Consider the following 13,674-nt stretch of genomic DNA (forward strand, 5'->3'; position numbering starts at 1 on the left):
TTTACTCCTACATTTTTTCCCTTTTTTGTGTGTTTGGGTAAATAGGGTTTTATTGGAATTCAAAAGAGCCGATAAAATTAAATGTGAGCAAAATTGGATAAGGTCAATTGCCCATCCAAATCAAATATAATTTAGGCAAAATGGTTTGGTTTAATTGGTTCGTTAAGTAAATTGGTCCAAAATGTTTAGTCTAATTAGTTTGTTAATCGATTCTTGATTTTAAAATTTTTAGACCTAATTGATAAAAAAAATACTAATTATATATATAAATTAATATATGTTATATTTAAATTTATATAAAATATAATATACATTTAATATTTTCACTTCTTCTTTTTTTTTTCGATTCTTATTTCTTTGTTTCTTATAATTCTTTTTTATTTATGCAATTTAGAGATGACAAAGATTGGGATTATGGATTCCATTTTCGTTATTGACGGTTGATGAGTAAAGAAGTTAGAAATGCATGCTTTACACTTCAATTGAGGTAAATCTTAAATTTATGACTTTTACATAATTTTTCATTTTTAATCTTCTTTTACTTTGTTATTAAAATAAATTTATACTAATTATATTTTTTCATTTTCTTTTAACTATTAGATATATAGCCTATGTGAGTGAATGTGAAGATCCAAGTCATGGAGGAGATTTAAGTTGATAATTTGTGATGGTTAATGGTTTTGTGTTAAATAGTTTTATTTTGTAGATGTTAATTTTATTATCTTTAATTTTTTGTTATGTTGAATCTTAAATATTAATTTGATGGTTTATGTAAAAAAATATAATTATGTGAGTGAAGGAACAAATGTTATGATTTTTTTTTATATTTAGATTATTTATATATTTTATAATTATGGATAAAATTTAAAAATTTTAATATTAACATGGCAATTGATGTGACTTTCAAATGATCACAAATTTTCATTTATAACTTTTTATACGAAGAGACATAATTTTGAAAATACAACAACGCACTGTATAATAAGTTTAAAATTAAATATGCAATTATTATAAATAATTGAGGGTAGAAGATTGCATATATTGTTGTTATTTTTTATTTATTTTTAGAGCTTACAAAAAGAATTTTCTAAGTTAATATCTAAAAGTATTTGTTAAATCGAGAAGACACTATTTATGAAAATTATGATATATTCGTTGAATAAATTAAGAAAATAAAAAGTTTTTTAAAGTAATATTGATGCACCGATGACAAATTATTGTAGTATTCATAAATTAAATTAATTTAATCTTTTCTTTTTATTTCTTTAATTTTAATTTTGGGTGATTCTATAGTAAGTTCATTAATTCTCACAATAAAATAACTTTGGTTCGCACTATCCCTTTCTACATCCTGGCCTAAGGTTCAAGAGTGCTTTTTTTTTTTGACAAATAAACAAAAAAAGAAAAGAAATTGAATGCATTGGTTCGTGCTTGTTAGTAACTAAACGTGAGTACCATAGATGCTGCTACAGTATTCCTGGTTGGCAGTCAAGCAAGAAGTCTACAACTATTTCTCCTTGACTAGTGACCACCACCAATATAAATTGATTTGTTGCCATGCAAAGGACCAAAAGCAGCTTTAACGTGTGGTTAAGGAAGTACATTTTTCTTCTATGACCAATCTTTCCATCTGACAAAGCCTCTCTCTCTCTCTCTCTCTCTCTCTCTCCCTCTCTCTTTATGCAGTTCTCCACTCGTTGAAGAAGCCAAAAACAAGAGCCACAAAGTGTTCAAGAAAAAGAAAAAGAAAAGTTATTATTGAAGAATTAAAACTATGGAGAATGCAACGGTACTGAACCATGAAATGGAAACAGCTTCAACTATCACGATCAAAGGCATCCTTAGTTTGTTAATGCAAAACGTTGATGAAAAGAACGGGAAGAGGTTGATTTCTTTAGGTATCGGTGACCCTACTGTTTATTCTTGCTTTCATACTACTCATGTTGCCGGAGAAGCTGTTGCTGAAGCTCTTCAATCTGAGAAGTTCAATGGCTATTCACCCACTGTTGGCCTTCCCCAAACCAGAAGGTAAATTTCCTCAGCTTTGTTACTGCTTTGGGAATGCTGCTTGCATGTTCTTCTTTTTGCTGTTGCTTTGAATTGTAATTCTCTTCAGCATGAATTTCAGTATAAATATGTTCAGTTTCATCTAATTGTGTTAACTCTGCATTCTACTTTGACAGTTATCAGCTAACTTACTGCTAATTCATCTTTCATTTGGTACCTGTTTGTTGTCAAAGCAATTTTTATATCTACTGCAATAGTACTTTTTGCTTCTCAATTTTCATGGTTACTCTAATAATTGATTTGTTTAGTTCCTCGAATTCTGCAATTGCAGTTGAGGACATGCAAGTAATCTGGATTTGTTTTCATTTTGATTTTATTAGTGATTCTTCTTTTGCTCTCATGGTCAGTATAATTAAAAAGAAATATTATGATTCTTTGATTCTAGACTTAATTTCTCATTTATTGCTGTTGCAAACTTTCAATTTGAAAGTGACCCAGAGTAGAAATCTGGGTTTCTGCAATCTTGCTCAAGTTCTTTGTTATTTAATTGTTGCAGTTGAAGGATATTTTCAAGCACTTGTCTGCCTAGGCTTAATACAGTCTAGCTTTAGTTTCTTACTTGTTCTTGAATTTAATGCAATCTAGAGCTACTAATATTCTTTCTTTTTTTCTCACCTCAAAGTGTGGGTTTCCTCTGGTGGGATGATGCAGTTTTTTTTTTTTTTGAATCTTGCAGTTGATCACCAGTACCATATATTTGAAATTTTCTTTACTCATTTTCTCATGTTTTCACTTTTAACAGGGCAATTGCAGAATATCTGTCATGTGATCTTCCTTACAAGCTATCATCTGATGATGTCTTTGTCACATCTGGCTGCACACAAGCTATTGATGTAGCATTGGCAATGCTTGGACGACCAGGTGCAAACATCTTGCTTCCAAGGCCTGGATTCCCAATCTATGAACTCTGTGCTACCTTTAGACGTCTAGAAGTTCGGTACTTTGATCTTCTCCCCAAGAAAGGCTGGGAAGTTGATCTCGATTCGGTTGAAGCACTTGCAGATCAGAACACAGTTGGTTTAGTAATCATAAACCCTGGCAATCCTTGTGGCAATGTGTACTCCTACCAACATTTGAAAAGGGTAAGTACCTTAGGATAAGGAAATGCAGCACAGGGAAATGAGACTTTGATAAGACTATATTTGCCTATAGTATTGGTCTAGTGGGAATAATTAATTGTTTGTTTATTGTACTTAGATTGCAGAAACTGCAGAGAAGCTTAAAATTCCTGTTGTTGCTGATGAAGTCTATGGGCACCTTGCTTTTGGGGACAACCCGTTTGTACCAATGGGACTTTTCGGATCAATTGTTCCGGTCCTAACTCTAGGGTCTCTATCAAAGAGATGGATAGTACCCGGATGGCGACTTGGTTGGTTCGTGATGAGTGACCCCTGTGGCATGTTTAAAAATCCTAAGGTTCTCTTCCTTCTCTTACATATCAGTATTCTTGATGTTATACTTTGGTATTTGCCCCAACGCTACAATAATGAAACCCCCAATAACTCCATGGAATTGTTTCTGGTACTTGTCTATTTCAACAATAATGATGCACTACCAACGGTCTCCATGCATTGTCTATTTCAACAATAATGATGCTCTATGGATGGTGCCTGGACATTTCTCAAACCATTTCAATGCAGTAAATGCTATCGATGTTCATATTCACTTTCAACATCTGCCAACTACTTTATCCTGAAATTAATTTTGGCAATCTAACTTTTGTCCAGACTTTTGTTGTGTGTATTATTTATGAGAGGTGCTACTGATAGTAACTTTCTTGGGCTTTTAATCAGTGATTTCTCCATGTGGAAAAAAAAGAGAGAAAAACCTGATGCAATCATTGTGATGTCAATATTGAACACCCGATTTGCACTTCTTACCTCTTATGTTTGAAAATCTGTTCTGTTGTATGATATAGGTTTATTATGAAACAATCAATTTTTGAATCTCTCTGATGCATATTTGTCCTAATCTTTGTTCTTATCAGATTATCGAGCGTATAAAGAAGTATTTTGATATTTTGGGAGGACCTGCAACTTTTATTCAGGTATGTTGTGGTGTTGGCTTGTTTATGGATTAACGAAATGAGAACATCCTATTGTTGTTCACAACTACAAGTACTTACAAAACCATGTTAAGAAGTTAGACATAATAATACAGTATTGCTGTTACACATATCATAGCTAATTTTGTGCTTGATCTTAGGGATGATTAATCTAATGTTAATAAGATTTTGAATCATTATAATAGAGCTAATGTTATAAATTGCATTATGCCATTACCAAAGGTATTCACTGCATTCTTTCTGTGGCTTTCTATTTGGTGTCTTAGGCAGCTGTTCCCTGTATCATTGAGCAAACTGATGAGGTTTTCTTCAGAAAAACTATTAACACACTGAAGCAGACCTCAGATATTTGTTGGGATATGATAAAGGAGATCCCTTGCATTAGTTGTCCCCAAAAGCCTCAGGGATCTATGGCTGTCATGGTAATGGAGTAATATAATTTGCAATTCTTTGTGTTTGAAACTAAAGGGTTCAGAAATATGCTAATTTAGTATATGTATTGCAGATTAAACTAAATCTTTCAGACCTGGAAGACATCAGCGATGATATTGACTTCTGTTTCAGGCTGGCCAAAGAAGAATCTGTTATCATTCTTCCTGGTATATAAAAATTGAAAGCAGCATGGTTCTCTCTGGCCTGTGATTACAGCAAAACAAGGAAATTATGTCATCTCAAAAGCTCAAACAGGAGCCTTATCATGACCTTTTAGTCTGATTATATAAACTCTATGATTTGTACTCGAAATCTGTATTATGGAATCCTTTTAATATTTGGGAACAAAGACAAGCAAAGTCACATAGATTAGGAGGAATTTCATGAAATTTTGAGTTCATATTTTTAGGCTTTCAAGTAGCTCTGTAATCACTTACAACTGAGAAGCATGTGTCTTGTGCAGGTACTGCAGTGGGGTTAAAGAATTGGCTTCGAATCACGTTTGCTGCTGATCCACCCTCTCTGAAAGAAGCGTTGGGCAGATTGAAGTCTTTCTGTGAAAGACATACCAAGATACTGCAGATATATTAAAAGTACCGGCTACACAACATGCCCTCAAGCCTCACACAGTATACTGACACCATTTCCTGCTGCCAGCATATCTTTAATAATAGAATAATATTATGCTTCTTCAACTGGTCAATAATGCTTGTTGATTTATTGTTAATAACACTTGCAGATGTTAGATGTTATTTCTTTTATGGGAAATTTTAACTTGAATGTTAGAGGTCATCTGCAAAGTAGTCTTCTTCCACATGTAGTAAAATTTATAGTGCCAAATGATATAATGTATAAGAAGTTGTTACTTTGTTATGTTTGTCATCTTTCTCATCTGTCTAAGTACACAGACTTAACACCAGTTGATCAAATTTTCCACCATAACAGCTTTCAATTATCCATTCCCAGGGAAAAATACTTGGCATTTGCAATGAATACATTTTTAGAATAGTTCTAACCAGTAACAATGATAAAGCTTAGATGGGTTTGGGTAGCTCAGTAATTCAGGGATTACCTATTGAAGTTGGATTCCTCAAATCAATGGGGACCAAAAACAGAGCAAGTACAGGGAGGAGAAAAGAGTACAGAAGCAGGAATAAAAGATTTGGGTAATGTTAGGCAATGTTAGGTAAAACACTTTGAATCTAAAGAGTGTAACTTCAGTGCTTAAATACAATCTGCTGCTAGTTCCATTATTCCCCCTAGCAGATATTTTTGAACTTCAGTGCTTGTTTCATTCGATCTCCACTATGTTACCTCTTTTTCTGGCCCCTTTTGTGGACAATTAAATGTAATAAAATGCCACAGAAAAGGACAACCCATGACATGGAAAACCAACTAAACTCATCTCTTTAGCATACACTAAGCAGGTGTTGTGCTTAGAATAATTATAATCTATTAAATGTTTCTTTAGAAAGAACCAAAAGAGTAAACTGCCAATTGCCGGCTGGGGATGTCTTACATATGAGGATGTGTGTCTGTGTTAGGAGTATATTCAATGCAGAATATAGAAAATGACAACATATTGCTCAAAAAGAAGACAGAACAAAATTCACGGTTACCTGAAGCTCGTAACTTATGTACTTAAAACTATTAAGCCACTTTTCTTCAATGTCCAAGCACTGCAAGACAAACTATAAAATCATGGATTCCACTCTCTTACATAACAGAAACCAGGCTCCTTCACTCTTCTTATATATCCAACGCCTCTCTTTTTCTTTCCATATCAAAAGGGTATCTTTTGGTTATCTATTTTTACAACTATGGCAGATTGCAACCCTTCTTCTGATAAGATATCAGGTGATCCTTCCCTCTTTGATTTTACTGATATTTCTTAATTTGGGTGTTTAGTTATTGAACTTATTTCTTGTTTTGTGTTTTTCTTTGTTTGGGTGGAAGGTGAAATGGCTTCCTTGGAAATTGGAAGTGGCAGTGACTATAAGGTTCATGTGTTCTCATCATCATCGGAGGTTAAAACTCAAATTCCCAACTTTGTCTTTCAATTCATTTTCGTCTTCTTTGTCTTTCAAGTCAAGTTTTCTTGGGTGTGTTTTTGTTTCAATAGAAAAAGGTTGGGTTTTCGTCAATAAGTCAGAAGTTTGCTCCTTAGCAAATAGTTAAGAACATCTTTTGGTACATGGATGAATTGCTTATAAGGAGCTTATTGAGTGGTTTGAATGAATTGCATTTAGCCTGCTTGCAGAAATGGTTCTATGCCAGTAAAATTGTGATAATCACTATTTTCCTTAAGATGCTGGAAATTTTATTTTTCAATAAATACTGGATTTTGCCGGAGAATCCCCAGTATCAGTTCTCTGTTCAGTAGATATTTCTTTGTTTCAGTTGCCTTGTCTATGAAACTATTGTACTACTGATGGTTATATATTGGTATTCTATGTGCTTGGGAGTAGGGTCATTGCTAGTATAAAAAGGAACTGAGTGGAAGTATTGAAAAAATTCATGAGATTGGGAGTTATTAAGGACCAGGATAACCAAGTTTTCATATTCCTTGCTAAAATCCCTATATGAAGTCTTGCAGATTAAGTCCCCAAAATAAGAATTTAAAAATGGTTGTTTAGCTGGTAACATGTAGATTACCATTATGAGCTGTTATATTTCTGATTATTAACTGAAAACTTACCTTCTTCTTTTGTAAATTATTGATAGTATTGTTTTTCTCAATGCACTTCTCAATCTATTACATCCTTTGAACATTTAGTTACCTTGTTTGTATATCCCAATTTTGTCTCAACCAGTTGCTTGAAAAGCTGGACAAAAAGTGGAGTTCGGTGAATAAGAAACCATACCCAGCTATGTATTCCAGCATTTTTGGAGGGATCATTCTTGATCCTGCCATGATGGTAATTCCCATAGATGATCACATGGTTCATCGAGGGCATGGTGTGTTTGATACAGCAATCATTCTAGATGGGTAAGTGCATGATATCTCTTTGATGCATAAGTTTGACATATACTTTAATAACACTTTATCAGCAGGATTCTATGTTTGTAAGGTTTAAACTATCTCTTTTTGTAGCTATCTCTATGAGCTGGATGCCCATTTAGAACGCTTTCTTAGATCAGCAGCAAAAGCAAGAATCTCCTCTCCCTTTCCTCAATCAACTCTTCGTAGTATTCTTGTGCAATTGACTGCAGCATCACAGTGCAAGAAAGGAACTCTAAGATACTGGTTGAGTGCAGGTCCTGGTAATTTCTTGCTTTCTCCTGCCGGATTGCCTACATCTGCATTCTACGCTGTAGTCATTGATGATGACTTCTCCCAATGCAAAAAAGGGGTTAAAGTGATAACTTCCACCATCCCTATCAAATCACCCCTATTTGCTACAATGAAGAACGTAAATTACTTACCAAATGTTCTATCGGTAATGGAAGCTGAAGACAAGGGTGCATTTGCTTCTATCTGGGTTGATGAGAAAGGTTTTATTGCTGAGGGTCCAAACGTGAATGTGGCTTTTATAACCAATGATAAGGAGCTTATTTTGCCTCAATTTGATAAGATCCTAAGTGGATGTACTGCAAAAAGGCTTCTTGAATTAGCACCTAAGTTGGTTCAGCAGGGGTGTCTTAAAAGTGTGAAAACTGCCAATCTTACTGTCGAGGAAGCCAAAAGTGCAGCTGAAATGATGTATGTAGGAAGCACACTACCAATATTGCCAATCATCATGTGGGATGAACAGCCCATCGGAGATGGTACGTACAATCTTTTATACTAAGATGACTTTTTAATGTTTAGGAAGCCTTAATTTAGGCTCGTCCTCTACACTATCCTTGCAAGAAGAGTAACCTGTCACATTGAGATTTTTAAGAATTTTTGCTTCATTAAAATGGACGAAATTTAGTGTTTACATGCATCTATTAATCACATCTCTAATTATGTTGCCTTGCCTATCTACGGATTAGCTCCTATGTTCTTACCAAGGTGTTGCTTATTTTTCCTTGTTACAGGAAAAGTGGGAGATTTGACAATGGCACTCTCTGATCTGCTTTGGCATGATATGGTAGCAGGTCCTGATACACAGAGGCTTCCTGTTCCATACATTAACTGATCCAAATTTCACCAAGGGGGCTAAAAAGGGATCTTGCTCTTAGGCATCGTAGTGCTTATTATTGCAGCTGCATATCCTTGCAAGAGCCTTGTGTATGTTCTGTTTTTGCCCTTTTCTGAATAAATTGGAGAAAAGGACTTGAATAAGAAGCTAATAGCTTGCACTGCTGTTTGTGTTATTTAGCAAGAACATCATTCTGATGACTCATTATTTGATCGAGTAAATGATTGATGCATTACATCCATAGACTGACTCCTTCATACCTATATATGATTACTAACATACTAAATGTTCACAGATATACATGTACATATACACATGCATACAGGCAAACATGGTAAAATATGGAGCTTCTGTAACTCCATGATGCTGTAACTAACAGCAGCTAGTGGAGGAAATAAGCTAATCTTCACTCAAATTGATTCTTCTTATTTTTGCATATTGAAGTATGTCCAATTTCCCTTCTGTATTATTCTGCTTTTCTAGGAGCTGCTAGAAACATATTTACAGTTTTCATGCTATTTAGTGAGAGCCATTTTGGAGGCTGTTTCAAATTTATAATCAATATTCGCCTAATTGGGAACGAATGATGATCAAAGAGAGAACCATGGATTAATGGGAATATGATGAAGTATGAACTTGAAGGAATATCAAATGGTGAAAACTGGCTGAGGAATTCAATACCAGTGCGAAACTTGTGAATCTTAAATGTGAAAACTTTTTGGTAAGAAACTGCTCTGTTTTTTGATTTCATGGGAACCATTAGAACCTAGTGCATTCACTTTTTCTGAATAAGGTCCCATGGGAATTATTATGCATCTAAGCTTTCTGGAAACATTTCCTCCAGTTTCCATTGAAGAAAGTGTACTTCATATATGTTTTCAGGGTGGGTTTTTGTACTTTAATCCATGTTTGTATGCTTCTATCCTGTTAAGCAGTTTTGGATTCCATTTAAGAATCTGATTTGGTGCTAAATGCATCAGTTCTGGGTAAAAAAGCGTCTCTTGCTAGTGTGATATATTTTCCTTTTTGGTTATGCACTTATGCCTTCTATAATGTTATCGTAGAAGTGATCGTTCCAGTTGCCTATTTCCAGCATTGTCTTGTAATACTATTTTGATTCATGTTGGATATCATTCAGATCTACCAATACTTTCTGGTGACATTTTGCATGCACATTGTAATTCAGTATTTAGCTATTATATAGTATTGCATTCTTAGCTCATGTAGTTATGAATGAACATATTTCTATCTGATCAGGAATCTGAGAAATATTAAACAGATCATTTCACTGGGAAATCAACAGCCTATCTTTTGCAGAACATCTAGCTTCAATAAGAAATACAACTTTCTAGATTTACAAAATAACATCTTCTATGGTGTAGGATTTCAATCACTTACCACAGCACTAGGAGTACTGAGTACGTATTATGCAGAGCAGTCTGTTTGTATTGTGCCTGCTATAATCTTAAACAGATCTGTGAAGTTCATATGATGCAAGTCCTTGAATGAACTGCTTTCTGCTTTCCTTTACACAAATCGCTAGAACCTTGTACGATATTTGATTTTGCCATACAAATCTGGATTAAGCTTCCAAAATGAACTACTCAGTATAAGTCTAAACCCAATTTAGTGGCAAAGAAAAACAAAAATACACAGTTAATAGAAAGGAAAAAAAAGCTTCTCACTACAAAACAATTGCTAGAGTTTATAGAACAAACATATAGTGGTTAAGGGAGATAATTCATGGAGGGCTATGGTAGTTAGTGTACTAATCTACCATTGCTAAGACAGTGAGCTGAACCTTCAATGTAGTTCAAAAATATTTGGCATACTCTATACAATCTACATATGTTAAACATGTTGCTAACAAATATATAAATCAATTTCTTGATTATTGTTTATATACTTGTGCAAATCTTTACCCCTTTTAGATTGATATGGCAAAGGGTAAACTAGCACAAGCTTTTTAAAGTTGTGTATAACTATCTTCTTAGATGATTTAGAAAATAGCTAGGTTTTGTCATTGCAGAACAACTCCCAGCTCTCTTCTAACTCATAGAAGAAATAGAAAAATTTTCCCAATGCCACCTGTTCCGAAGAATAATGAAATACTGCTGCGATCAGCCTCCTCATAACTGCCTTTCCATGCATCATCTGCAAAATTGTGATATTGAACAATTCGTCAAAGCACATATAACTTGACCAAAGCTTTGCCCTCTCATCTTACAGCAGCATGCCTGCATAGATACAGAAATGAAGGAAGATGTGGGAAGATGGGGAGAGGAGAAGAGGACAGATGCTCTTTTTCTTAGAGATAGTAGAAGTTCCCAAATATGGAGTCTTGGGGGAGCTATGTTTCTTTGAGAAACACACATTTCACACCATTCAAAAAGCATCTTTCTTTGCATTTATCTTGTGATCCGTTCTATCTTAAAGTTTGGCATCTAGGAATTTTGTGGGGGCCTGCACATGGCTTTATGACATTACCGGCTATCTTTTCCGGCTATCTTTTCAGACCTTTTTTAACTTCACAAGTTTCCCCACTTGTTAATGGCAGCTTTGAGTGTAGGGTCAATATTTAGGTAAAGGCAAACTTTTTTATGATCAAAGCTCACTTGTTCAATAACAGTTACTATGCAACATTGAGTATGGCTGGTACAGTATTGGGATAAAATGATTGTGTTTCTTAATTTTGTAATATCCTTTTAGGTTAGTTAACCTTTCATTGTTCCAATTGAATCCAAAATCTTTTTAAACTATTGCAAGTATGATCCTTTTATTAAACATAATTCAAATAAATAGAGATGTATATTATGTAAGAAGATACTTCAAATAAACCTAGATGAGGCACCTCATGTAGATAATACCAATTTTTGAAATTTGAGGATCTCATTTTGATGAAGTCTGGAATAATAAAATGGGTATGATAGCATTCGAGCATTTGATTTATTGATGGGTGTATGATTTTTTTTTCAAAAAGAATAGGATTTGAATCTCCTTCTTCAAATATATATATATTAAAAAGCGATGGGTATGATAATAGGAAAAAATAAATTCCAATATTTTGATTAGATGTTGTGGGCACTTAGATGTTTATTACAACATAAAATAAAGAAAAGCCTACAACTAACAAGAATAAGAGTAATAGGCGACAGTGGCCCATGAATTGGCAAGGGTTGAGCCTCATATCTCATTATTCAACAAGGTGACAGACACTGTATCATGGAGAAGTTGAAAACATTAGATAAGACCCAACTTGTTCCTTAGCTTCCTTTATTTCCTTCTCCATGGCAATTACCAACCACTAGCATAAGGGTTTTAAAGTTTTGTTTAACTACCTTCTTAGATGAATTAGTTGATCTTAAGTTTGTGATGTAGCCTGGCACATGGCTTTAATGACAGTTGCCAACTTTCTTTTCATCTACTAAATGCTTACTCGTTTATAAAGGTATCTTTGAATAGGGACAACAGCTAGGTGAAAGCAAACGGTTAAATGATTCAAAGCTCACTTCTTCATGCACTGATATTCTACAATAAAGAAGATCAGACTTTGGACTCCTTTTCCTTGTAAAACAGAAAAAATCAGCATGGACTTGGATTCCAAGGTTAGTATCCAATTCCAAGTCTAGTGTATTAAGCATTCGCTGGCCTCAGTTTGAGTTTTTAGGGCCTGACAAGTTTATAAAGCATAGTTTATTCTTTGCCTCAACTTGCTGCAATGGATGGGCAATATATGTTTCTTCCACTCATTTTCCAAGTGGTTGTATTTCAGTAAAGTTAGAGTGGTGATGGTTTCTCCGAAGCTCTATGCAATGACTCTTCTTTGGGGTTTTTTACTCCTCTTTCTTCCAACTTTCCTCCATTCATTAATGCTCTCTCTCTCTGTCAGTGGCCCAATCCCCACTTGTCACACGTTATGCACTTTTGTACTCTTTCTTATTTTAAATTAAATATTCACTTTTTTATTTTTTATTTTACAACTTATATTTTTCTAGTGTAATAAAAGCTAAAGTGGTACATATTTCCATTAAGGACGACTTTGGAAAAATGTTTTCAAATTTGTAAGATTAAATATTTTTTAAAAATATTTTGAAATGATAATGTCGACTTTAAATATAAATCGAAAAGATTTATATATTAATTTAGTTAAAATGTGCCCAATTGTTTAAATTTGAACATAAAAAAAAATGATAAATTTGAAGGTGGTAGATTATGAAACATAATTCTAAATATAAAATAATTGATATAACAAAGAGAAAAAAAAATGCTTGAAACATCTTTCCCTAGTCTTTCTTCCACTCATTTTCCAAGTCTTTCTTTTTAAAAAAAATAAGAAGGGTGATGGTTTCTTAGTCTTCCACCATCTCCGAATCTCCATGCAATGACTCTTACTCTGGATTTTTTAAATAATATTTCTTTCTTCCACTCATTTTCCAAGTCTTTCTTTTACAATTAAGTAAGACTGGTCCTAGTCTTCCACAATCCACACTTGACAATAGCTTTAGAAAAACAAAATTAGGACTGATTAATATTATTTTTTAAGATACTTTTTTGTTGAATAATAAACCTTAAGTATAATATTTATTCACTTTGTAAGATGCTTCTCCAAAGAAAAAGTTAAATCTAATATTTGCCATTGTCGTGACCTTTCTTTCCCTTCGGCCCTACTTATAATTCTAATATTAGTCTTCCACTATCTCTATTTTAAATTCGAAGATTAATCTTTTCACACTTGACAATAGCTTTAGACTAAGGCCCTATCTCCACTTTCACACCTTAGTACTCTTTCTCTCCTTTTTCTTTTCCTATATTCCCTAATATTTTTCTCATTTTGAATTAAATTTTCACTTTTTTTATTTTTTATTTTACAACTTATATTTTTTAAGCCTAATAAAAGCTAAAGTGGTCAACTTCATATTTCCATTAAAGACGACTTTGAAAAAATGTTTTCAATTTGGTGAGATTAAATATTATTTTAAAATA

At 33.6% G+C, this 13,674-nt stretch overlaps 2 protein-coding genes and 1 long non-coding RNA gene across 4 annotated transcripts; 2 read left to right on the plus strand and 1 right to left on the minus strand.

Annotated features, from left to right (window-relative positions):
- The first annotated feature begins 1,573 nt into the window (after positions 1 to 1,573).
- On the plus strand, positions 1,574 to 5,437 carry TAT7 (Tyrosine transaminase family protein). Its single transcript, XM_018124508.2, has 7 exons — positions 1,574 to 2,028; positions 2,810 to 3,149; positions 3,265 to 3,483; positions 4,055 to 4,114; positions 4,399 to 4,554; positions 4,638 to 4,731; positions 5,028 to 5,437. The coding sequence occupies exons 1-7, from the start codon at positions 1,775 to 1,777 to the stop codon at positions 5,153 to 5,155; spliced, it is 1,251 nt and encodes a 416-aa protein (XP_017979997.2). The 5' UTR covers positions 1,574 to 1,774; the 3' UTR covers positions 5,156 to 5,437.
- Positions 5,438 to 5,566: 129 nt separating this feature from the next.
- Positions 5,567 to 8,932, plus strand: LOC18594062 (D-amino-acid transaminase, chloroplastic-like). The gene is made up of 5 exons (XM_007021512.3): positions 5,567 to 6,421; positions 6,521 to 6,591; positions 7,378 to 7,553; positions 7,659 to 8,332; positions 8,588 to 8,932. Exons 1-5 carry the CDS (start codon positions 6,385 to 6,387, stop codon positions 8,686 to 8,688), a joined length of 1,059 nt encoding a protein of 352 aa, XP_007021574.3. The 5' UTR covers positions 5,567 to 6,384; the 3' UTR covers positions 8,689 to 8,932.
- Positions 8,933 to 9,708: 776 nt separating this feature from the next.
- On the minus strand, positions 9,709 to 11,243 carry LOC148761554 (uncharacterized). Of its 2 annotated transcripts, none has more exons than XR_016027447.1 (2): positions 10,780 to 11,243; positions 9,709 to 10,268 (listed from the first exon to the last, which is right to left on the minus strand). It is a non-coding gene; the product is annotated as an uncharacterized LOC148761554 (long non-coding RNA). The 2 variants fall into 2 exon arrangements; XR_016027446.1 differs by having other exon boundaries at positions 9,709 to 10,278.
- Between the last annotated feature and the right edge of the window lie 2,431 nt (positions 11,244 to 13,674).

Source organism: Theobroma cacao, chromosome 7 (genome assembly GCF_053813885.1).
Source record: "Theobroma cacao isolate CCN51 chromosome 7, ASM5381388v1, whole genome shotgun sequence".
Lineage (NCBI taxonomy): Eukaryota > Viridiplantae > Streptophyta > Magnoliopsida > Malvales > Malvaceae > Theobroma > Theobroma cacao.

Bases quoted from the DNA above. Each gene is read 5' to 3' on its own strand.
- TAT7 (XM_018124508.2), top strand. From the start codon at position 1,775: ATGGAGAATGCAACGGTACTGAACCATGAAATGGAAACAGCTTCAACT. The intron at 3,150-3,264 runs GTAAGTACCTTA...TATTGTACTTAG, and splicing joins CCTACCAACATTTGAAAAGG to ATTGCAGAAACTGCAGAGAA. The intron at 3,484-4,054 runs GTTCTCTTCCTT...TGTTCTTATCAG, and splicing joins GCATGTTTAAAAATCCTAAG to ATTATCGAGCGTATAAAGAA.
- LOC18594062 (XM_007021512.3), top strand. From the start codon at position 6,385: ATGGCAGATTGCAACCCTTCTTCTGATAAGATATCAG. The intron at 6,422-6,520 runs GTGATCCTTCCC...TTTGGGTGGAAG, and splicing joins TTCTTCTGATAAGATATCAG to GTGAAATGGCTTCCTTGGAA. The intron at 6,592-7,377 runs GTTAAAACTCAA...TGTCTCAACCAG, and splicing joins TGTTCTCATCATCATCGGAG to TTGCTTGAAAAGCTGGACAA.